This window comes from Balaenoptera ricei, chromosome X (assembly GCF_028023285.1).
Source record: "Balaenoptera ricei isolate mBalRic1 chromosome X, mBalRic1.hap2, whole genome shotgun sequence".
NCBI lineage: Eukaryota > Metazoa > Chordata > Mammalia > Artiodactyla > Balaenopteridae > Balaenoptera > Balaenoptera ricei.
In genome coordinates, this window is record NC_082660.1 from 71,239,098 (window position 1) to 71,264,779 (window position 25,682).

A 25,682-nucleotide genomic window follows, 5' to 3' on the forward strand; every position below is an offset into this window, starting at 1 on the left:
TAAAACTAAAACCTGGTTCTTTGAGAAGATAAACAAAATTGATAAGCCATTAGCCAGACTCATCAAGAAAAAGAGGGAGAGGACTCAAATCAATAAAATCAGAAATGAAAAAGGAGAAGTTACAACAGACACTGCAGAAATACAAAGCATCCTAAGAGAGTACTACAAGCAACGCTATGCCAATAAAATGGACAACCTGGAAGAAATGGACAAATTCTTAGAAAGGTATAACCTTCCAAGACTGAACCAGGAAGAAACAGAAAATATGAACAGACCAATCACAAGTAATGAAATTGAAACTGTGATTAAAAATCTTCCAACAAACAAAAGTCCAGGACCAGATGGCTTCACAGGTGAATTCTATCAAACATTTAGAGAAGAGCTAATACACATCCTTCTCAAACTCTTCCAAAAAATTGCAGAGGAAGGAACACTCCCAAACTCGTTCTATGAGGCCACCATCACCCTGATACCAAAACCAGACAAAGACACTACAAAAAAAGAAAATTACAGACCAGTATCACTGATGAATATAGATGCAAAAATCCTCAACAAAATACTACTAAACAGAATCCAACAACACATTAAAAGGATCATACACCACGATCAAGTGGGATTTATCCCAGGGATGCAAGGATTCTTCAATATACGCAAATCAATCAATGTGATACACCATATTAACAAATTGAAGAATAAAAACCATATGATCATCTCAATAGATGCAGAAAAAGCTTTTGACAAAATTCAACACCCATTTCTGATAAAAACTCTCCAGAAAGTGGGCATAGAGGGAACCTACCTCAACATAATAAAGGCCATATATGACAAACCCACAGCAAACATCATTCTCAATGGTGAAAAACTGAAAGCATTTCCTCTAAGATCAGGAACGAGACAAGGATGTCCACTCTCACCACTATTATTCAACATAGTTCTGGAAGTCCTAGCCACGGCAATCAGAGAAGAAAAAGAAATAAAAGGAATACAAATTGGAAAAGAAGAAGTAAAACTGTCACTGCTTGCGGATGACATGATACTATACATAGAGAATCCTAAAACTGCCACCAGAAAACTGGTAGAGTTAATTAATGAATATGGTAAAGTTGCAGGATACAAAATTAATGCACAGAAATCTCTTGCATTCCTATACACTAATGATGAAAAATCTGAAAGAGAAATTAAGGAAACACTCCCATTTACCATTGCAACAAAAAGAATAAAATACCTAGGAATAAACCTACCTAGGGAGACAAAAGACCTGTATGCAGAAAACTATAAGACACTGATGAAAGAAATTAAACATGATACCAACAGATGGAGAGATATACCATGTTCTTGGATTGGAAGAATCAACATTGTGAAAATGACTATACTACCCAAAGCAATCTACAGATTCAATGCAATCCCTATCAAATTACCAATGGCATTTTTTAGGGAGCTAGAACAAATCATCTTCAAATTTGTATGGAGACACAAAAGACCCCGAATAGCTAAAGCAGTCTTGAGGGAAATAAGCGGAGCTGGAGGAATCAGACTCCCTGACTTCAGACTATGCTACAAAGCTACAGTAATCAAGACAATATGGTACTGGCACAAAAACAGAAACATAGATCAATGGAACAAGATAGAAAGCCCAGAGATTAACCCACGCACCTATGGTCAACTAATCTATGACAAAGGAGGCAAAGATATACAGTGGAGAAAAGACAGTCTCTTCAATAAGTGGTGCTGGGAAAACTGGACAGCTACATGTAAAAGAATGAAATTAGAATACTCCCTAACACCATACACAAAAATAAACTCAAAATGGATTAGAGACCTAAATATAAGACTGGACACTATAAAATTCTTAGAGGAAAACATAGGAAGAACACTCTTTGACATAAATCACAGCAAGATTTTTTTTGATCCACCTCCTAGAGTAATGGAAATAAAAACAAAAATAAACAAGTGGGACCTAATGAAACTTCAAAGCTTTTGCACAGCAAAGGAAACCATAAACAAGACCAAAAGACAACCCTCAGAATGGGAGAAAATATTTGCAAATGAATCAACGGACAAAAGATTAATCTCCAAAATATATAAACAGCTCATTCAGCTCAATATTAAAGAAACAAACACCCCAATCCAAAAATGGGCAGAAGACCTAAATAGACATTTCTCCAAAGAAGACATACAGACGGCCACGAAGCACATGAAAAGATGCTCAACATCACTAATTATTAGAGAAATGCAAATCAAAACTACAATGAGGTATCACCTCACTCCTGTTAGAATGGGCATCATCAGAAAATCTACAAACAACAAATGCTGGAGAGGGTGTGGAGAAAAGCGAACCCTCTTGCACTGTTGGTGGGAATGTAAATTGATACAGCCACTATGGAGAACAATATGGAGGTTCCTTAAAAAACTAAAAATAGAATTACCATATGATCCAGCAATCCCACTACTGGGCATATACCCAGAGAAAACCGTAATTCAAAAAGACACATGCACCCGAATGTTCATTGCAGCACTATTTACAATAGCCAGGTCATGGAAGCAACCTAAATGCCCATCAACAGACAAATGGATAAAGAAGTTGTGGTACATATATACAATGGAATATTACTCAGCCATAAAAAGGAACGAAATTGAGTCATTTGTTGAGACGTGGATGGATCTAGAGACTGTCATACAGAGTGAAGTAAGTCAGAAAGAGAAAAAGAAATATCGTATATCAATGCATGTATGTGGAACCTAGAAAAATGGTACAGATGAGCCAGCTTGCAGGGCAGAAGTTGAGACACAGATGTAGAGAATGGACATATGGACACCAAGGGGGGAAAACTGCGGTGGGGTGGGGATGGTGGTGTGCTGAATTGGGCGATTGGGATTGACATGTAAACACTGATGTGTATAAAATTGATGCCTAATAAGAACCTGCAGTATAAAAAAACAAACAAACAAACAAAAAAAAGAGATTGAAAACTCCTAGAAATAATAGGTGGGCTCAGTAAGGTCACAGGAAATAAGATCAACACACACAAATCAAATGCATTTCTATACACTAATAATGAATATGCAGAAACAAAAATTAAAAACACAATACCATCGAAAGGGGTAGGGGATTAAGAGGTACAAACTACTTTGTATAAAATAAATAAGTTACAAGAATATATTGTGCAGCACAGGGAATATAGCCTCTATTTTATAATAACCACAAATGGAGCATAATCTTTGAAAATTGTGAATCACTATGTTCTACACCTGAAACTTACGTAATATTGTAAATCAACTATACCTCGATAAAAAATAAAGTGTAAAAAAACCACACACATTTATAATCACTCCAAAAATTAAATACTTGGATATATACTTAACAAAACATGTACAATATATGTATGCTGTAATTATAAAATGCTGATGAAAGAAATCAAAGGAGACCTCAATAAATAGAGACATACCATGTCCATGGATTGAAGTCTCGACATAGTAAACACGTCAATTCTCCCAAATTGATTTATAGGCTTAATGCAATTCCTTTCAAAAGGCTTTTACAGACATTAATAACCCTGTCCTAAAATTTATATGGAATGGCACCGGCCCTAGAATGTTGAAAACAATCTCGACAAATAATAAAGTGAGAGGGATTACTCTTTCCAACTTGAAGCCTTACTATGTAACTACAATAATCAAAACAATGCGGTCCTGGTAAAGAGATAAACACATAGATCAATGGAACAGAATAGAGGACCAAGTAGATCCACACAAATAGTAACTGATGTTTGAAAAAAGTACAAATCAAATTCAATCGAGGAAGGATATCATTTTAAACGAATGGTGCTGGAGCAACTAGATATCCATTGATAAAAAATAATGAACTTCCACCTAAACTTCAAACCTAAACTTCTCCCAGTTTACCAACCCAGCACCTGTGCTTGCGCTATTCCCTTAGCCTTATGCCTAACCTCTGCCATTTCAGCTTGTCAATATCCTTCTTATCCTTGGAGGCATAGCCTAAAACCATTCTTTTTCATGAAATCTTTCTCAATCACTTCAGCTAAAACTAAATCCTCCTGTTTCACTTCTTATCGTGGTCCTTGTATTAGTTATCTGTGCATGTCTCTGCACTTTAAGGATAGAGATTAACATCTAATGTATCATGTACTGACCTAGCTCAGTCCCTTGGAAGCAAAAGACCCTCAAGTATTTGCTTAATTAATCTGGTCCCACCTTTCCCAAAATATCCAACCATAATTCATACTCCTCCAGGGCATAAATTTTCCACTTAAAATCAGAGAAGCCTTCTTTTCTGTCCTATGCAGATATCCTCTCATCTGTAATGTTCCACCTTTCAAGTTATAATTAATCCTTCAAAGTTCATCTCAAAAGTCACTTATTCCTTAAAATCTCTCAGTGTTTCTCTTAATCAGTTTCATCTCTCCTTCCTTCCTTAATGCCCATTACTGTATTTCCCTTAAATCACTTAGTCTATGTCTGCTTTAGACAGAACATTTGTGCCTCCTCCACCAAATTCATATATTGAAAACCTAATACCCAATGTGATGGTATTAGGATGTGGTACCTTTGGGGAAGTAAACTAGTGACTTTATATAAGAGGCCTGAGAAAGTTCCCTTGCCCCTTCCTCCATGTGAGGTATCTATGAACCAGAAAGCCAGTTCTAACCTGACACCAAATCTGCTGGTGCCTAATCTTTGACTTCTCAAACTCCAGAACAGTGAGAAATAAATTTTGTTCATAAGCCACCTCGTCTATACTATTTTGTTATATCAGCCCAAAAGGACTGAGACAATGCCTTGTACTATAATCATAGTCCAGCATCTGTCTAAACCTCCCCAAAGAGTAAAATTCTTGACAGCAAGGACTGCCCTGAACATTAGAAAAGGTTTTGCATATATTTGGTGTTCAAGTATTTGCTGAATTGAATAAAAATTATTTTTACTATTCAACCTTCCAAAACCATTGAGAATATAAATTCCATAGTAAGTTTGATAGGGAATATTGATCAAATCTGCAATTTTCTTCTTATGACTTACAAGATATCATTTCTGATTCTCATTTCAAGATATCATTACTGCCTCTCTAAACCTTGCCTTCTTAGTTTCTTATATTGTTTTTTCTACCTTGACTCACCCTTGATGAAATGCTAACAGTTCACTCAAATTCTATCCTGGGATTTCTTCTCTGTTTTCATGCTGTCCCTGCAATCTTACTTACCCATATACTAATTACTGCCAAATCTTTATCTCTAACTTACGTCTTTCACCTGAGCTCCTGGACCACATTTTCAACTACCTAATGGACATCCTTCCCCTCTACCTAGATGTACCACTGATGGAGAGTTCCCAAATCACATTCATTATCCTTCCATCACAAGTTTTCTATATTCTCCCTCTCCTCAATTTTGTTACTAATAGTTTTACTCTTCCTCTTTTATGCCCCACATTCAACCAAACTGTATTATTCATCTCACCTCCAAAATTTTGCTTGAATCAATCCAGTTATGTCCATTTCTATTGCTACTACCCCCACACTCATCATCTCCTGTCTATACCTACAGTAAGAGCCTTCCCTCTGATTTCCCTGCCTGCCTCCTCCATTCTCTCTCCTCTCCAATTTATCCTATATTCTGCTACCTGAGCTATCTTTTCAAAATAAAAATCCAATCATATAATTTTCCCATTCAAAATTACCCAATGGTTCTTCAGTACCTATAGGATAAAATCTAAATTCATTAGTGTAGAACAGAGGTTGGCTAACTTGGGTTCATAGGCCAAATGCAGCTCACCACCTATTTTTACAAATACAATTTTATTAGAAAACAACCATGCTCATTCATTTACATATTATCTAGAGCTGTTTTTACACTACCACAGAGTGGAGTAATTGCAACAGAGACCAAATGATCCAGAAGGCCAAAAAAATTGACTATCTGGCCCTTTATCCAAAAATTTTGCTGACTCCTGGCATGGACAGTTCAGAATAATTGGACCCCAACCTCCCTTTCCAGTTTCATCTCCCACCACAAACTCTAGGCTCATACAAGGAGTTCTATTATGGCAACTAGGAAATATATATTACTTACTTTGCTGAGACTTTTGTGGAAAGGGCACTGGATTTGGAGACAAAGAACAGGTCCTGAAACTTAAGCTTAGATACTAAAAAAGCACCCCACTACAGTTGCATGTGAGCTAGATAATCTTTTTGTGATGATAACTCAAATACCAGATCTTTAATCTATGAGTCATTATTATCACTATCAACATTATTATCAGCATGTGTGATCCAATATCATAATTACAAGTTACATTTGCATAACATTTTAAAGCTTATAAAGTAATTCCAAAGACATCTCATTTGAGTTCACAGTAATCCTGTGAGATCTGAAGGCAAGCATTTTCTTCAATTTGTAAATGAGGAAATTAAAGTCCAAAGAAACTGTCTTGCCTAACATCAATACATAGCAGACCCTTGGTTCAATCCAGGTCTCTTGATTCTAGTTCAACAATCTTACTTTTCAATGCTGTCTATTTAATGACATTATAGAAAATATATAATGAGCCTGAAATAGGAAATTACTATAACATCAAAAATTCTACATTATATTCCTCAATCTTCCCTCTACCTGCAAAAGACACTGAACAAAATCGGCAGGGACTCTGGTATCTACTAAATTGGGTTTTACTGGAAAGTTCACCAAGAATCAAAGAGTTGGTTTGAGATGGCCACATCAGTTGTTAAACCACTCTTCTACTCCACTCATTCTCTATTTACAGTGGACAAAAATCTGTTTGTTTTAAAATTATTGTACACTGGCATGGAATTTTGAACTGGTGTTAGAAAAATGTTTGTAGACCAAAACAAAAGATTTTCAATTCAACAGACTAAGAACATCCAGAAAAGCCCTTAAACACAATTAATAACAAATTGTTGTAGGTTGACCATGTGTTTTTAAAAGATTTATAAGAACACATGTTGAAAGAATCAAAACCTATCTGGGACTGAAAGAGTAAATATCAGTTAGGACTGAAAAAGAAAAAAGCGGCCCTGCAATTAATCAGGCTGGGAGGACAGACACAGATAAAGCCAGCTGAAAAGTTAACAGGAAACACTGTTTTTCCCAAGGTCATGCAGCAATTGTAAAATATCACAGCGACCCCTTCTTTGGGTGATTACAGCTTTCTTACCAATGATGCTCCCATCCTCACTTTGGCATTTTCATTTATTACTGGAGCGAGATACCCAATTCCTAAACCACCCTGCTTCATGACCGCACCCAACCCTTAGTTAATCCCCACTTCTCTCAATTTACCTCAGAATCAGCCACCAATCCAGAACTAATCCTGGCTTCCTTCAGACACTCCTCAAAATTCTTCAGTGGTAAGCCAAAATTTACTAAAGACACTTCCCTCCTCCCTCTTGCCCAGAGGCCTTCCACGGTGCCTCAGGAGTACATTCCCTCACTATGAGTCAATAAATTTGATTTTGTCAAACTACAGGCTTGTTCCTGGTGGTCTTTGTTTGATGAGACTTGCACAAGGTAAGTTATTTTGAATTACCCTACACATTCAGCAGTTTAGTACTGACCAAAGCCCTCCCAGCTACAAAACAAAAAAAACAAAAACAAAAAACACTTGAACTGGACTTCCCTGGTGGCGCAGTGGTTAAGAATCAGCCTGCCAATTCAGGGGACACGGGTTCCAGCCCTGGTCCGGGAAAATCCCACATGCTCCGGAGCAACTAAGCCCGTGCACCACAAGTACTGAAGCCCACGCGCCTAGACCCCGTGCTCCACTACAAGAGAAGCCACTGAAATGAGAAGCCCGTGTACTGCAACAAAGAGTAGCCCCTGCTTGCCACAACTAGAGAAAGCCTGTGCGCAGCAACGAAGAGCCAACGCAGCCAAAAAAAAAATTAATTAATTAATTAAAAACACAGAAAACACTTGAACCTAAACCAGAAAATCACTAACCACAAGAAACTTTCACTGCCAATAAGGATGAATAACTCACTGATTTCTACTGCTTATATCACAGGAAATATCTGATCAATGATGCTAAGAGATAACAGCATCTACCATATCTTTGCCTGCCAAAGCCAGGAAACTACCATATCTGCTGGGAAAAAGAGTATATCATCGTGCTCGCTTCGGCAGCACATATACTAAAATTGGAAGGATACAGAGAAGATTAGCATGGCCCCTGCACAAGGATGACACGCAGATTCGTGAAGCGTTCCATATTTAAAAAAAAAAAAAAAAAGAGTATATCATCAACTTGGCATCAAGCTCCAGATAAAAACCAGATGTGTACAAATTGGTGATATTATTCGATTTTTAACACAAATGAGTCACGTAACTCTTGAGCAATTTTATCTGTCACCTACAATCTAATAATATGCTATACAAAGTGTTCATGAAATCCTTGTGTAATTTGCTAACTTTTAATTTTTAAACTTTAATACACATTATATAAAAAGTAGAATATTTACAATTCTTCTGCAACTGGCATTGATAGATAAACTGAATTAATTGTTTTAAATATAGGTCAAGCTAACTTCACATCCATAGAAGCCATAAACAACCCAGAGAGTTTAAAGGTGCCTCTTTACCAGTAATGCTTTGGAAATAGCAGGTCTAGCTATTTTAAAGAATAATCTCAACCCCTTTGCTAGGCCAGCCCTATGAGAGGAATGAAGGACAAAGGACATTATTACCAAAAGCATGTTCTAATATGATGCCTATAGCATCAAGAAATGTTTTAAAATCCACTAAAACAACTTCATAATAATAAAGCAAAGCTGTGACCTTCTAAGAAATAGTAGCTACATACCTACCTCAAAGACAAACCTCAGGAATGTGGGGGTAGGGTAGAGGATGAAGCAGGGAGAGGGGTGCTTTCAGCAAAAGCTTAAGACAATCAAAACAGTACCAGGCTCAACCAATAATTGCTAACCAAATAAAAGACTTAAGGCTTTATACACACAAGGCAGAAAGGATTATTGTTCACAGATCAGACTTCTTACACCACACCCATCACCATCAACATCATCTTCAAAAACAGTTTTTCAGGAAACAAGCTGTATTTAAAGAGGGCTAAAATATTCTTGGATTAGTCTTTTCTCTTTTACAAAAAAGTCAATTGATTAACATTTGTAGTTTTATTTTTTAATTTTAATTAAAAAATAGAAAAATAGCATATATACGACCTTATGATTGGTTAAAATGCAGTTGAACATATCAATCAGCTCCTATAGGTAGAGAGGACAATAACAGACCAAGAAAATACTCTGTCAAGAACGTTGGAAATTGACTCATGAAATTCAGTGTTAACTCCAGATTTAAAATGACTAGTGTTTTCTGTGTGAAACTTGGTTTGGGATTTCCCAAAATAGCTCTAACAACAAATTAATATAAAGTCTTAAAAGAAGCCAGAAAAAAAGGGCAAAAATGAATTTTAATAAAACCTGAAAACTGTAGTAGAAGCACAACAGAATTATTTCTTTCATGGATTTGATGCTACTATGAATCAAATTATATCTCTGAAACCTTAACCACACAGAGTAACAGCTTCACAGTCTTTAAGGCTGATGTCATTCCCACCCCTTAACACCCATCCACAGTACAATTTAAGTAAACCTAGTAAGTCCTACAGGCTATTGGTATTCATGGTCATTGAATGTCTTATTGCTAGGATAATATCATATAAGATATGGCAAAGAAACAATATTTCTAACTCCATTCAGGCTTTCTGCAAAGTTCACTTAATATAATTTGGGAATAAATATCCTAAATTTTTATTTTACTATCTTCTTCTAAACCATTTAATTTGATTTGGTTATTATACACAGACATTTTAGACTGCCTTTTCCTCCAAATAAACAAATCTAAACTGTTTTACAGCTTCCCTTTGTGAACTATAAAGTTCTATTTCTATAAGGTACTGGGTAAAATGTATAGAACAAATACTAAAAGATCCTTTTAGAATACTCTGGTGCATGTTGAAAGAAAAAGCTAAAGAAATGACAAAGAATAATGAGGAAAGGAAAAAAGTGTTCTTAATAGGATTAAACAGAAATTATTTTTTCATTATATTTTACATGATCATACTAAGACACAACAAAATCTACTTTCTTTCAAATAAAGGAACTAAAATTATTATCCTAATATTAATACAATATTGATTCCAGAAATGGATACAAGGGGCTAGAAACTCATACAAGCTATATAAAACCATAAAAATGCCTTTAAAAGGGATGCTTCTGTTTCCATGTGGCAGCAATCATAGCACTTCCATTCATTTAATATTTAGTGAGCACTCACAATGTAGCACATACAAAAGACTCTGAGTTTATATTCCAGTTCTAATTACTTGCAGGTGTGACAAGAATCCCTTGCTCCTCTCCAGATACAAGAAAGTAATAACTTTAGAAGCAACTTGCTTCATGCATAATTATCAAGTACAAAAAGGAGGAAGGTGAAGTGGAGGGAAGCAGGCAACAAAAAGCAAGGCTTGGCCAAAGTGTGATGCATGGGCAAGAGATGAGAACTACATAAAATCAGAGGGAGGATGACAAATATTCCTGGCAGAAACCCAGCCAACCTCAACCAAATAAAGTTTACCTTAGAGTACTTTCTTTCAATTTACATTTACATATTAACAAGAGGTAGATTTCCCACCTCCAAGTGAATTCTGGCTTTAAGTTGACATATAACCATACAATGGCCAATAAGTCAAGAGCCAATCAATGCTAAATGGAAGCTTATGGCAACAGATAAATATTAATTTGGCTACAGAGTTAATACAAGCCTCCTGAGTTATATAAGTTGTAAATTACAGGCCTACTATGTAAATTACAGGACATTGCTATATGTCAATTGTACTAAAGATAAAAGGGGTATAGAAAGGTTTAGAGTCTTACAGCATCATGCCCTTGACTCAGTTTAGAAATACAAGCATGTACATTTGTTCCTTGGGTATAATGTTAAGTCTCAAACTAAAATGAACAAGCCATCTTGCTGCCATTTCTATGGATAATTTTATGAAAATTGTTTAGAATGTGACAATTAGGACAATTTCTGAAACTTTTACCATGATGGGTAATAACTATAATACTAGTTCTTCTAAATATTCATTTCAAACAGACATGAAACAGATTTTTAAAATTATTTCTGTACTGACAAACTCTCAAAGCAGAGTTGTACCTGTATGAAATTATATTTTCAAGTTCTAATGTGACCACTACAAAGTTTCCAAAACAACGACTAATTTTTAAAGGGATGAAGAAATAACAATACGTAGTGATTATAGTGCAAGATCTCAAACAATACTACAAATATTAATTACATATGCCCTAGGATTTCTTTGAGTGGCATTAGGTATTAATACTGTTTTGAAAGAAAAAGACTCACAGACATAGAAAACTTATGGTTACCAAAGGGGATGGTGGGGGGAGGAGGGAAGAAAAATCAGGAGTTTGGGATTAACATATACACACTACTATTTATAAAACAGAAAAACAACAAAGACCTACTGTATAGCACAGGGAGCTATATTCAATATCTTGTAATAACCTATAATGGAAAAGAATCTGAAAAAGAATAGATATACATATATATGTTACTGAATCACTGTGCTGTACACCTGAAACTAACACAACATTGAAAATTAACTATACTTCAATTTAAAAAAGTTAAAAAAAAGAATAAGACAGGGACTTAATATGAAAAGTACTGTTTTGAATTTAGTTCAATTTTTTTCCTCTGATTTAATTTGACACAATGCAAAACCAACTTGATTAGTCAAGCATACAGCTAATGAGGTGGCATGACTGGAGCTTAGACCTGTAATAATGTAAATATAGGCATTGTTGCTCTTGCCCTATAGGAATTTGGAAATTCATTCCTGGTAAATTTAAGTACACATATATTTAAAGTATTACAGCTGTTAGTCTGGAGAATGTAATCTGGGAATTAACTCCCAAATTCCATTCCCATGCTCCCTCTCCTCCATTTCATTAAATTATTAAATAATATTGCTGATTAACTGCACAAAAGATGGGAACATTTGAATAAATAATCCAATATAGTAGAGAGTCCAGATAAGGTCAGAATTTTATTGGTTTTGGCCAAAGACAATTGTAAAACTTTCATTGGAAAGAAGTGGCACAAAGTGATCTTTAAAGTGAGTTACTAAAATCATAATAGGAAAAGCTAAAGGCAGTTTCTAAGTACAAAAATTGGAAACATTCCAGGTTAAGTATATAAAGTGAATCATTAGGCAATATATTATTACCAAATTATGCACCTATCCAGAGGGCTGCTTACGGATTCCCACACTGGTCTAGATCTGCACTGTCCATTGGCTATATGCAGTTACTGAATGTCAAATTACTTAAAGTTCCATAAAATTAAAAACTTCGACCTCAGATGCAATAGCCACATGTGACTAGTGGCTACTGTTTTGGATATCACAGGATAGAACCTTTCCATTATCACTGAAACTTCTATTGGGTAGCACTATACTATATAAAATACCAGTTAAAATGAGTGCCAAGAAATAACTGGTACAATTCCAACTATACTGAATAAAATTTTAAACGTGGGACATATCTATTTACGATAAAAATTCTACAGAGTAGGAATAGGGACTTCTCTGGTGGTCCAGTGGTTAAGAATCCACCTTCCAATGCAGGGGATGCAGGTTCGATCCCTGGTTGGGGAACTAAGATCCCACATGCTGCGGGGCAACTAAGCCTATGTGCTGCAACTACTGAGCCCACGCACCACAATTACAGAGCCCACACGCTTTGGAGCCCGTGCACCGCAACTAGTGAGCCCCCGAGCTCTGGAGCCCGCACACCACAACTAGAGAGAGCCCACGCAATTCAACGAAAGATCCCGCGTGTCACAAATAAGACCCGACGCAACCAAAAATAAAATAAATTTTTTTTAAAAAATGGAAGTAGGAATAGAAGGGAACATCCTCAACCTGATAAAGAGCATCTACAATCATACTTAATGGTGAAAGATTGCCTGCTTTCCCTCTAAGATCAGGAATAAGGCAATAACATCCAGTCTTACCACTTCAATTCACCATTGTACTTGAGGTACTAGCAGTTCAAGGCAAAAAAAAAAAAAAAGCACTATAAGGCATAAAAGATTACAAAGGATAAAGTGAACCTGTCTTTATTTGTGGACAGCATGATCATCCATGTAGAGAATCCCAAAGAATCTCAAAAAAGAAAAAAAAGGCTATTAGATCTAGTTAGTGAATTCTGGCTTAGCAATATACAAAAAAAAAACAAAACTGTTTGTGTTTACTAACAACAACTGGAAACTGAAATTTAAAAATATACAATGTAAAATAGCATCAGAAACCCTTAGGGAAAAATTTCACAAAACATTGCTGTGAGAAATTTAAAAAGACCTAAATAAACGGAGAATTTTACTATGTTCCTGGAATGAAAGGCTCAATGTTAAGATATTAATTTTCCCCAAATTGATCTACAGATTCAATGTAATCCCAAACAAAATCTCAGTTGCTTCTTTTTATAGAAATTGAGAAGCTAATTCTAAAATTATACATTGCTAGTAGGAATACAAAATGGGATAGCTACTTTTGAAATAATTTGATAGTGTCTTAAAGTTAAACCTGCACTTACCATATGATCCAACAATACACTACCTAGCTATTTACCCAGAGAAATGAAAACAGATGTTCATGCAACAACCTGTACAAGAATATTTATAGGCCTTGATTTATAATAGCCAAAATCTGGAACAACCCAAATGTCCATCAATAGATGAATGGACAAACAGAATCCAGTGTATCTATACAACAGAATACAACTTGGTGAAATGATATGCATGAATCAAAAAAGAATTAGGTCTAAGTGAAATCAAACAGACACAAAAGGCTACATACTATATAATTTCATTTAGATGACATTCTAAATAAGGCAAAAGTACAGTAATAGATAAGTGGTTTCCAGGGATTGAGGAATAGGGGATTGACTGCAATGAGGCATGAAAGAAATTTAAGGGGTGATAAAAATGTTCCATATTTTTATTGTGTTGGTGGTGGTTATACAAATGTATTCATTTGTCAAAACTCATTGAACTGCACACTTAAAAAGGCAGAACTTGGGAATTCCCTGGTGGTCCAGTGGTTAGGACTCAGGGCTTTCACTGCCAGGACGGGTTCAATCCCTGTTGGGGGAACTAAGATCCCACAAGTCATGTGGCGCGGCCAAAAAAAATGGGGGGAGAACCTTTTTATGTGAATCATACATACACCATAATATACTTGACTTAAAAAATAAAAGTGATGTGGCTGGCTAATCCTTTATCTTTTGAGTTCTAAGTGTAGATCTGTTATAAAAGGAAGTATTGGTAACATCTGACCATGAAATGTTTTTTTTTTTTTTTCCCTTTGGCCGCCCCACACAGCTTGTGGGATTTTAGTTCCCCAACCAGGGATTGAACCTGGGCTCTCAGCAGTGAGAATGTGGAGTCCTAATCACTGGACCGCCAGGAAATTCCCCATGAAATAGTTTAGAAATAGACTGGAAGGCAAGCAGTGTAACGTATGCCAGTCACATACTTCTCTGGGCTTTGGATTTTTCTGCTGTAAACAGGGGTTTGCAACCCAGTTTCCCAAATCTGTTCCCAGGAAACTTTCAGAATGTTACAGGTGTTCTGGGAGAAGGGTTTCCACTGTCAAATTACTTAGATAATGCTCTCCTTAAGGTGATTCACAATGCATTTCAGCGTATGAAAGGATCTGAGCAGTCCTACATGCATTCATTTGTTTCTGTATTTTTTAAAACTCAGTGTTTCCCACATTTACTTGACCAAAGAACCCTTTTATCAAGAAATAGTGTTGCTAAAAGTTCTTTCTAGTGCTAAGATTCTTTGATAAAACCTTCAAGACTTACCTTCATGATTAAGTTTTATTTATACAGGGAAACTATAAAACTGATTTTAAAGTAGCTATGGAAAGCTGTACCCCACAATGAGAAAACTGTCTCAAATAACAAATTTTAAAAGATTTTCTACTCATCTTGTTTACTTTCATAGTCAACTCCCCTGAGTTTTTATCAGATTCTGAATTCTAAATATGTTGAACTTAAGTATCTTGACTAGTATATACTACATGAAAATACATCATGATTGAGTTATCTCTATTTCAATAGCTCCTCCCCAAATAACATGGCAGATTTAAGAATGTGAAAGCATCAGTGACAGGGACACTAAAATTCCTAAGCAATTACCATTATGAATAACAAAATGATTAAGTCAGAATGTAAAGCATTTACTGTACAAAACCAACAGAAGTTTGAATGTATATGCATAGTAGAAAGAATTTTTTAAAAGAGAAGGAAAGAGGGACTTCCCTGGTGGTCCAGTGGTTAAGACTCCATGCTCCCAATGCAGGGGGCCTGGGTTCGATCCCTAGCCAGGGAACTAGATCCCACATGCCACAACTAAAGATCCCACAAGCGGCAATGAAGATCCCACGTGCCACAACTAAGACCGGGTGCAGCCAAATAAATAAATATTTTAAAAAAAAAGAGAGAAAGAGAAGGAAAGAAAGAATAAAGAAATATTGAAAACCTAATACTCTACAGGCTGTGCTTCACATGTGACCACTGAAGGAAGTATAAAGCATATAAACAATGTTGATAGTACGACTAAGACTATTATATCTTTTGAACATAAATAAATGCATGAAAAATAAAAGCTATCTCAATTTAATTCAATAAATTAATTATGAATAAAGCTAAAGGGAAAAGTGAACACCAGAAAATTCTGGATGGTAAATAAACTGCCCCTGAAAATGAAAAAAAAAAAAAGTTAAAAACACCATGTCCAATTAGACCCAACCCAGTAGTCTACTTTTTCCAGTAATATCCAGGCTATGGAAGAGTAGTGTTAGAAATATATATCAAAGAATCCAATTTATCTTAATAACACTTATGAATCTTTATCAATGACTTCATCTAAATATTTTAAAAAATTATTTCTAGTCTAAATTTATTTAACCTCTTTGGGTAAATAAGTTTTATAAGCTAATTATATAAAATAGTATTTCTTAAAAAAGGTAATCTTATTTTTCAATTTGAATTTAAGGCATATTCTCTAGGCACTAGGCACTACATAAAATAATGTAATTTTTCAGAAGAGTGAGAAAATAGGAAAATAGGAAAAGAGTGGCAATTACTCATCTAGCTGCTTGGTTCTATACATTCTTTGCAAGAATTAACTTTAGTATAAATGGTTTTGTTAGCTAGATCTCCTCGGGAACCACTACTATTATTTCTTCATAATGGTCTGGCCAGAGATGACCCAGGAATAATATGAACGGGACATGTGAATTTCAGTAAACTACAAGTGGGAAGGGTGATTTTTTTTCTTTTAATAAAGACATAAAATTTATTACATCATTATAAGTTTGGCAAGCAGCTATAAGCATAATGTACTTTTGCTTCCTTCTGAAATCTATCTTTGCATAGTTCCCTGAAAAATCTTTGAGCTCAGCACAGAAGTATGTAAATAGACATCCATATGGTAAAAAACACCTGAAATATATAAAAAAGGAAATGCTTCTGCTAAGAGGAAAGAAAGAAAGAAAGAGAGAGAGAGAGAGAGAGAGAAGGAGAGAAAGAGAGAAAGAGAGAAGGAGAGGAGAGAAGGAGAGGAAAGGAGAGAAGGAGAGAAAGGAAGAAAGGAAGAAAGAAAGAAAAGAAAGGAAGAAAGGAAGAAAGAAAGAAAGGAAGGAAGAAAGAGAGAGAGAGAGAAAGAAAGGAAGGAAGGAAGAAAGAAAGAAAGGGAGGGAAGACAGGAGAGGAGAGGAGTGGGGGAGAGGGAGGGGAACGGGAAGGGAGAGAAGGAAGAGGGGAGGAGGAGGGGAGGAGGAGGGGAGGGGGGAGGGGGAGGAGGGGAAGGGGAGGAGGAGAGGAGAGGAGGGGAGGGGAAGGGAAAGAAAGAAAATGAATTTTTAAAAAAGGTTACCTTTTACAAAACCATGATTATATTTGCTTTACATAAAAATGCTTTAAAAAATCTGGACCAACCATGAAACTCTTCAAGAATGTAAGCAGTTTGTTTATTCTTCAAATTTAATTCTGGTACGTATTTTTGGCTGTATAATGAGTTCAGGAAGGAACAAATTAAGTATATGTTTATAACTCATATGGACATTACTCACCCACATTTGGAGGTTTCACATAATTTACAGGTAGTTCTGGAGGTCTGCCTCTATGTAGAGCTGCAAAAGCAGAGCCATTCCATAGTGTACTCTTACAGTCTATACAAAAAGATTCAAAAGTTAGTCAAGGCATAGAACAGTTTTTTTTAACTGTACCCCAGAGGCAAATGTCTGTTTTCAATTTTATTTATTGAAATACATTTTTAACTATTAAAACCACAATAAGAAATAACATGCATATGCTTAAAAGTGTTATAATCTATATTATGATAGGTAAACACCAATGCCTTAATATTATCATCAGGATGTTTTATTTCCATGCTGATATAGAACCAAAGCTTTTATTATACATATATTTGAATCTTATGTAAATATGTCATGGATTAATAAGGTTTTAAGTTTACATTGGTCCCCTTCTTGATCTTTAGGCTTATACACATCTTCTCATATAAAACTGTATAAGCAAGGAAATGAATACAGCACAAGTATGCCAGGTAAAATTCAGAAACATTTATACTTCGTGTATGCTCATGTTATGGAGCGCCTGCCAGCTGTGCCATAACAGGTAACACTGCATATCAGATGATAATTGAGTAAAAATAGTTGTGTTATTTATCTTTAATGTTTATGTCAAAAAATTCAAGCAAATACAAAATATTCCTAATAATTCAACTTTGAAACAAAAATATTCTACTACTCTCTTGAAAGGTTTCAAATTAACTGAATTGAAGAATTTCCTTAAATTATAAAATGAGATATTTAAAAACTGATATCATTTATGTAACTATTTATATTTGTAAATTAGGATTTTTAAAACATTATGCTAAAAAAACAAAACATAGAAATAAATTGGTTGCTAGACCTGAAGTATTTAATTCACTAAGGCATCCTAAACGCCTAATTTCACATTTTTATGTTCAGAAAATTCTATCTATATAATTTACATATGGTGGTTCCGTGTAAAACTTTGGGAGAAATCTGTAAAAGAATGAAAAATAGTGGAGTAGAGAAACTGTTACTGAACGCTGATGGATTGATTTTTTTTTAATATTTTTAATTATAAACATAGTTACATATCATAATTTTCATTTACCTGTTATGAAATGCCCAATGTGATTAGGATGATATCAAGACTCAAAGATTAAGAACATCAAAATGCAATGAAAGAATACTTTATGTATTTATACTGTACTAATCAGAGCAGCGATCTTTTGAGATTTCTATTCCACAGGATTACAAAGAGATTTTATATTCTTTACCTCTACAGTATTCACTGTTTTACAGAAAAGGGCTCCATTTAGGCCTCTAAAAATGTACTTGTACACTAGGAAAATAAAAACAAGATTGGCAAGATAAGAAAAACTAAAAGAAAATTAGTATTTAGAAAAGCATGGAAACATTTAATTAACATAAAAATATACTACTCTCGACTCCTTCCTCTAAAAACTGTAAAAATCTTACCTTTGGCATCCCGTAACAGAGACTGCCGACCAACACCTAGTAATGTCTGTACCCCAGGAACACTCTGAGGGATCTCCTTATCTAGTAAGGGACCAATCCGCTCACAAATTTTAAGGAGGTAGTCTGGAGGAATGTGTGCATTGGCTGCCACCTAAAAAGCATAAGTAAAATACAGGAAAACAAATTTGGTTTAAAAACATTAATCTAGTCCATTACCAAACTGTTCCATCATGGAAAAAAGTACAATTTTAAAACACACAAGGAAAATAACATTTTAAATATTTAATACTTCAACCAAATTTAAGAAACAGCTACAAAAATTAAGCATCATTTAAACAAATGATAACATGTAAATGACATGGCAGTTTAACTTACTTTTTCGTGCCTTGATTAAATCATTTGCTTAGCTGCTAATCTAATGCAATAAGCATTACAAAACAGCAAAAAGGAGCATGCCTAAAAATCAAAGAAGTACAAAGATGATGGGTAAACTCTACTAGTACTTGATCAGCAGTGATCAAGAATCAGAGAATCTAGATTCTATATAAATGATAAGAATGCAAACAAAAGGTATTACTTGCACCAAACTCTCACTTAAGTCCCTTTAGGATTAACAGGACACATTTGCTTAATTAAAGCAGAACTCTTTCTCCTAAAAAAGTTAATTGGTTTTCAAAAGAGTATCAAATTAATGCTTATTTTAAATACCATGTTCTAAACAAGCTATGTACTCAAAATTCATTGAAACATTAACTCATTTTTTTCCTCCAAGTGCTTTATTTATTCATTTTAACATTAACTCATTTTTAAAACACAAGTAAATTTCTGAAGATGATTAACAAATGTAGATAGGGATGAGACAATAAAACAACGAAACTCGTTTTCATTTTTTATCTAAGCTAATGTTAAAGTCACTGATGTGTTTCATAAATATCTAATTATTAAAACAGTAAAGAGTAAACTAGAATATTAAAAATCCTTAGATAAAAAGAACATCTACATTCTCATCTTGACAAAAGGCCCTAAAATCTACTTACCGTTACAATGCCAATTTTTATAAGTGCTACAGAGAGAGAAATATATATATACATATATATACCTACCATCACATAGGACACATATCAATATATTACCACCAAGTCGAAAACAATATAGCACAAAGGAATAATTCTGTAAATCATCCCTAATGATCACCAGAAGAGATTATGTGTGTTCTTGATAAATACTGGTTCACTGAATCAATGAATGAATAAAAACCAAAGTCTATCTATAAGCAATATCATATGAACTCACAGAGGAAAAATCTTTCTCCTATCAGGGTGCCTTTTTTGTTTTCTTAAGAAACACAGGTCAAAGAACTACAATCCAACATGTACTTAGGAATCTGGGAATAAATGATTCTATTGTGATTTTTAAAAATTATTTCCTGCCAATTATCTTTCGTAAGTCCCTGCAAAAACGAATTTTAATCTACCAAAATCACTGGGGCCTGGCAACTGTCATGATGGTCAGGAAGAATGGCAACTTAATGGGACTTCCCTGGCACAGTGATTAAGACTCCATGCTTCCACTGCAGGGGGCACGGGTTCGACCTCTGGTCAGGGAACTAAGATTAAAAAAAAAAAAAAAAAAGGAAGAATGGCAACTTAACCTGATCATTTGCATCTACAAGGTTTAGCTTCTGGATTGGGACAAAGGATCAAGCAAATTCTTTCAGTTATTTCACACATGTCTAGTTTTGTTCTCCAAGCAATTAACTACATAGAACTAAAATATACAGGTAATATTAAAGTCAAAGTACGTGATGATTCAATCTAAAAACTTTTTTTTTTGTTACCTAGAGACACTGATGCCCTAAAATCCTAGTTTGTAATTCATTCTCTCCACAATAGGGCATTCCTAAATAGGCCTACATGCAAATATAGTTAGTACTCCTAAAAACATATATCTCAAAGAAAAAAGCCTTAACATACTGCATATTAACATCTATAATAGTTTGTGCCTTTCTTCCCCCAACACTGTCTTGTATAAACTGGGCTTCTGATATCAGTCATTACTTTTTCACCAAGTAAATGTTATAAGGCTTTACACACAATGGTAGTTAATGTCTTTAGTGGCATTTTCTTTTTTATCAATTTTCTTTTCCTCATTTCATTACCATCTCAAGAGTTATTCACTTGTTACACAAATCTAACTACCCTCAAACTTGCAATATATATATAGAAACATATAATCCAGAAAATGGGAGTTCTCTGATATGAATTTTTAGTATTACCCTCTTAAAGAAACCTGTCAGAATTATATCTTAAACTGAAATCTTAGGCGCCCTGGCTACTTCATTTTATAAAAACAGTGATGTTTGATTTTCAGCTAGTTATATAAATTTTTTATCAATTCCTCAGTAATCATTTAAAAACACAGAATCATTAATTAAGCAACTAAAACAGGGCTCATCTACTCTCAAATTCTCCCCCTTGAAAATTGGTATTATAAACTATTAAAGTTTACAAGTTTGTTTTTCACCCTATGCAATAGAAAATTGCTCAATTTCTAGGCAGTCCCATTCAAAAATCCATTCCTCTAAAATCAATAAAAATTTGATTGTAAAACAGCACTAGAGAAACAGAGCGTCTATCAACACAATGGCAATAACAATACTTTTGAGTTTGAACGTGCCAACACAATGGCAATAACAATACTTTTGAGTTTGAACGTGCTCTTTTCCTTTTAACAATATTTACAGGCTTCCAGACTATATCGGCACAGTTCTGGCAATGATAGTTTCTTCTAAATCAAACTTCAGGACTTATAAGTGGTATTAAACATTTACTTCAATCCATTTGCTTTGCCTAAAGCTGGAATTCCTTTTTTTTTTAATTTTTTAAAAAATAGGTATTTATTTATTTATTTGGCTGCGCCTGGTCTTAGTTGTGGCATGCGGGATCTTTAGTTGTGGCATTCAAACTCTTAGTTGGGGCATGTGGGATCTAGTTCCCTGACCAGGGAGATCAAACCGGGCCCCTTGCATTGGGAGCGCAGAGTCTTAGCCACTGGACCACCAGGGAAGTCCCCAAAGCTGGAATTTCTTAAAGGTGATCTTTTTAGGCATAAGAACTCTTATCCACCCTCAGTAATTACATTTCTAAGTTTTTAAAAAATTATTAGAATTACATGATTACATGTGAATATAATGTAATATATAATAAAATGTAATATTAAAAGTATGTATTAAAATATTCTATGAAATTTGTGGCTTATTAAAAGCCACTCTTTTTGATTAAAACTCAAAATATTCTAATTTCAGTTATTTAACCAAATTTCTTTCTGGAATATAATGGCCAAGAAGTAACACAACAAGCACTTTGAAATCTGAAGAAGAAAGGCATTCTCTAAAAACAAAGTTCAAGAGCATAATACAAACTTTTGTATTATTCTGTAAAATAGCTCCAAGGAGTTAAATTATAGAACCTTTGAACTGGAAGGATCCTTATATACAATCAACTTAATTCTGCATCTTACAGTAGGAAAAACAGATCCAGAGAAGTGAAGTCCAATGGTCACAATGAATGGACAGGAATCTGGGTCTCTGTGCCCACTGTTATTTCTATTACTGTCCCATTAAGGCAGCTGAAAAATCATGAAAGTAACACAAAGACTGCAAAAAATTAAAACTATAAATTTGATAAACTGAAAGAAATTAAACGAAGCCTAGATTATAAACCTTCTTGATAGGAACACTGGCTGACCTAAAGAGCAAATCTAACAACTGAAATTACCACACTTGAGAATCATTATGACAACTGAGAAGACCAGAGAGCTCACTGAGATGATCGATCCTACTACTCATAATTAGTTAAAAGGAAGCCAGCTGGGCACTGAATAAAATACAAAAGGTACCTAATCTCAGGGGACCAGACCTGCACCAAGAGCTACATTTGAAATACTAATTTTCAGATAGCCATGATAGCATTCTTACTTTGGCTTTTCGAAATAATAAGATCAGACAATTAACTAAAAAACAAAGAAAATAGAATTGTGTGTTTTGTTTTCTAACTAGAATCACTACACAGGTAAAATGAAGAATGAAACTGAGACCATATGCTGAAGAAGTAAAATGCAACATTTTATCTGAGATTTGACATTTTTTTGGGATTTCAATATAGGGATAGAAAATGCACATCCATAAAGTTAGTCACATGACTTTTTGATATTTAGGGACAGGAAACAAAACAGATTTTGAAAAATACAGCAAGGCTTTAAATATATCAATATAAGTATAGTAGAGATAAGCACGGTACTTTGAAGTCTAAGAGCCTGGATTACTCAGGCTCTAAAATTTACTAGCTGTTACTCCTTCTGGCAGTATGATACAGTAGAAAAGACTTAGATTTGAATTTTTTCCAGCATCCCCAGGATCCTACTTATATGACCTGCAAAGTTATTCAGTCTCTCTGAGCCTGAGCTTCCTCATCTGCAAAACAGGGAGTAATGATAACCACCTCATATTATTTGTAAAACAAAAACAAAATCATTCACTCATGCGTTCATTCATTCAGACATTTGAAGTATAGGGATATAATGGAAAGATTAAACTGCTGCCCTAAGAAAATCCATAATCCCACTGGGGGAAACAAACTAGTAGCTAGAAACAAATCAAATCTACAAGCGCCCAGAGGTTTAGTACAGAGAGCTAAGGAAGCAAAGTACAGAACCTAATTTAGCCTGGGGGTAGGGGTTCCTGTCCAATTTCACACCTGAATTCTAAGTGAAAGTTAACAAGGCAGACAAAAGGAAGGGAAGGCATTCCAGGCAAAGAGAAAGGCACCCCCACCTAGTAAACACACTTTGCACAGTGACTAGTACATGTATCTCCTCAATGTTTAAGATGCTCCTCCACAACATTAAGTTAAAAAAAATAAAAATAAAAAACTCTATCCAGAGTATCATCTGATTTTGAAGAAAAAAAAAATGTTCATACTTGTACAAAAAAGATGAAAGAAAACATAAAAAATTAAGTTTATTTTCTGCTTGATACTGTTCAGTAAAATATAAATGTCTGCAATAATCCAATATTATCTTTACAATTTAAAATTTGAGTTTTAATGTTTGCTGAATTTGAAGGAGGAGAAACGAAAAACTGGGAAGCAAAGGAAAGAAAATAGGCCTTTCCATTGTAGTAATACCACTGGTTAACAGGGTGGGCTACAAAGTGTTAAGACTTCCTATCATTTTCTTTTGAAAATATTAATCATTGTTCATAGCATTTCTTTTTATTTTTATTAGTTTTAAGCTTTCCTCAGGAATGAGACAGGCAGAGCAATCCACCTAGGGCTCAAGTATTCTCTGGTTTATACTGCCTCAACAAAGCACTAAAAGTACTATAACCCTGAGGTCAGATGATATCAAGTCAAGAACAAGGGACCCACCCACAGTCTAGAAGTTTCTCAGTAGAGAAAGATCCAATAAAAAGAACTCCATACTAGCTAGCAGATTAGTAAGCCTAAAAAATATATATCATGAAAACACTTCTAAGAGCTTCCCTGGTGGCACAGTGGTTGAGAATCTGCCTGCTAATGCAGAGGACACAGGTTCGAGCCCTGGTCTGGGAAGATCCCACATGTCGCGGAGCAACTAGGCCCGTGAGCCACAACTACTGAGCCTGCACGTCTGGAGCGTGGGCTCCGCAACAAGAGAGGCCGCGATAGTGAGAGGCCCACGCACGGCGATAAAGAGTGGCCCCCGCTTGCCACAACTAGAGAAAGCCCTCGCACAGAAACGAAGACCCAACACAGCCAAAAAATAAATTAATAAATTAAAAAAAAAAAGCTACAAACATCCGTGACTTATAAAAAAAAAAAAGAAAAAAAAGAAAACACTTCTAAAAAAGTTAAGAAAATTGAACAAGTAATAACTAAGAACCAGCTAATTATAAAGCACCATGGTAGATACTAAAAGGCATAAGAAAACATCTTCAACAAGATAATTTAAAATACAAGAAATAAATTGTCAATAATGTATAGAAAATAAGATTAGGATAAGAAGAGATCAGTCAGAAGGGTTGAGGATCCCTGCAACAAGACATGGGAAAAACATACCTCCCACTTCTTAAAAATGAGTTAATATTATACCAGTATCATATTGAATTACTTTTCTGTAATTCATAAAAATGCAAATAACACTAAATATCTTTTCACATAGTGATCATTCCTTGCTTAACACAGACGCACTTCAAAGACACTCATTTTGGGCTCAATTCTGACACTTTTTAAATGCTTTTTTAATGGTACTATTTTATATTCCCCTTACCTTATAAAAAATATTAGGAAAATTGGGTGGTGATAATTAGCCAATTACCAAAGAAAACATAAATTCTGGTGTCATAGTTCTTCAGATTTTAATGCTAACCATTCAAACTCTCTGTCCTATATTTAAAATGTAGTAAAATGTAGTAACCAACTCATTTGCACTCATTTGCATTCTTTCATATTTAACTCATTTGGTCCACACAAAAACCTTGCAAAACAGGTAGGGGTTTTTATTTTATAAATGAGGAAACTGAATCTCTGAGAGGTTAAGTAACTTGCCCGGGGTGGCTCAGCGAGTAATGACTATCTCCCGGACTAAATCTTATGGCCTTTTCTACTTCCCACAAAATCCTATTTGAGAAATGTCAAACAAAGGCATCTCTAAAATATGACACAAACACTAAGTTGACTTTAAATTACTATTTTGCTCCCTACAAAAAAAGTATTAATCAGTCGATAACCAACATCAGTAAAACTTCAACAAAAACACACAAACTAAACTAATATTCAAATGTCACAAAGGTGCTTTCTGGACAAAATTTTATAAGAAACATTCACCCAATCCAAATTCTTACTCTTCAACAGCAGCTCTCTTCGTTTCCTTAATACCATCTTATTTGTACTGAGATACCAGTTTTCCTAGGACTGATGCTAAATCTCCAAAAGGATTTTAATCATTGAAAGTATGTTTCTAGAGCCCAA

The 25,682-nt window shown here is 34.8% G+C and overlaps 1 protein-coding gene and 2 non-coding genes across 3 annotated transcripts in view; 2 read left to right on the forward strand and 1 right to left on the reverse strand.

The window, feature by feature from the left end:
* The window catches only part of BRWD3 (bromodomain and WD repeat domain containing 3), a 120,533-nt gene that overhangs the window by 89,083 nt on the left and 5,768 nt on the right, over nucleotides 1-25,682 (reverse strand). Inside the window, exons 5-6 of the mRNA XM_059910688.1 lie at nucleotides 18,676-18,826; nucleotides 17,215-17,313 (exon numbers count right to left, since the gene is read on the reverse strand). Of these exons, the coding sequence (XP_059766671.1) occupies nucleotides 17,215-17,313; nucleotides 18,676-18,826 (250 nt within the window). The remainder of the gene's footprint in view (nucleotides 1-17,214; nucleotides 17,314-18,675; nucleotides 18,827-25,682) is intronic.
* LOC132358090 (U6 spliceosomal RNA) lies at nucleotides 8,144-8,250 on the forward strand. The gene has a single exon (XR_009500444.1). It is a non-coding gene; the product is annotated as a U6 spliceosomal RNA (small nuclear RNA).
* TRNAW-CCA (transfer RNA tryptophan (anticodon CCA)) lies at nucleotides 15,398-15,470 on the forward strand. Its single transcript has one exon. It is a non-coding gene; the product is annotated as a tRNA-Trp (tRNA).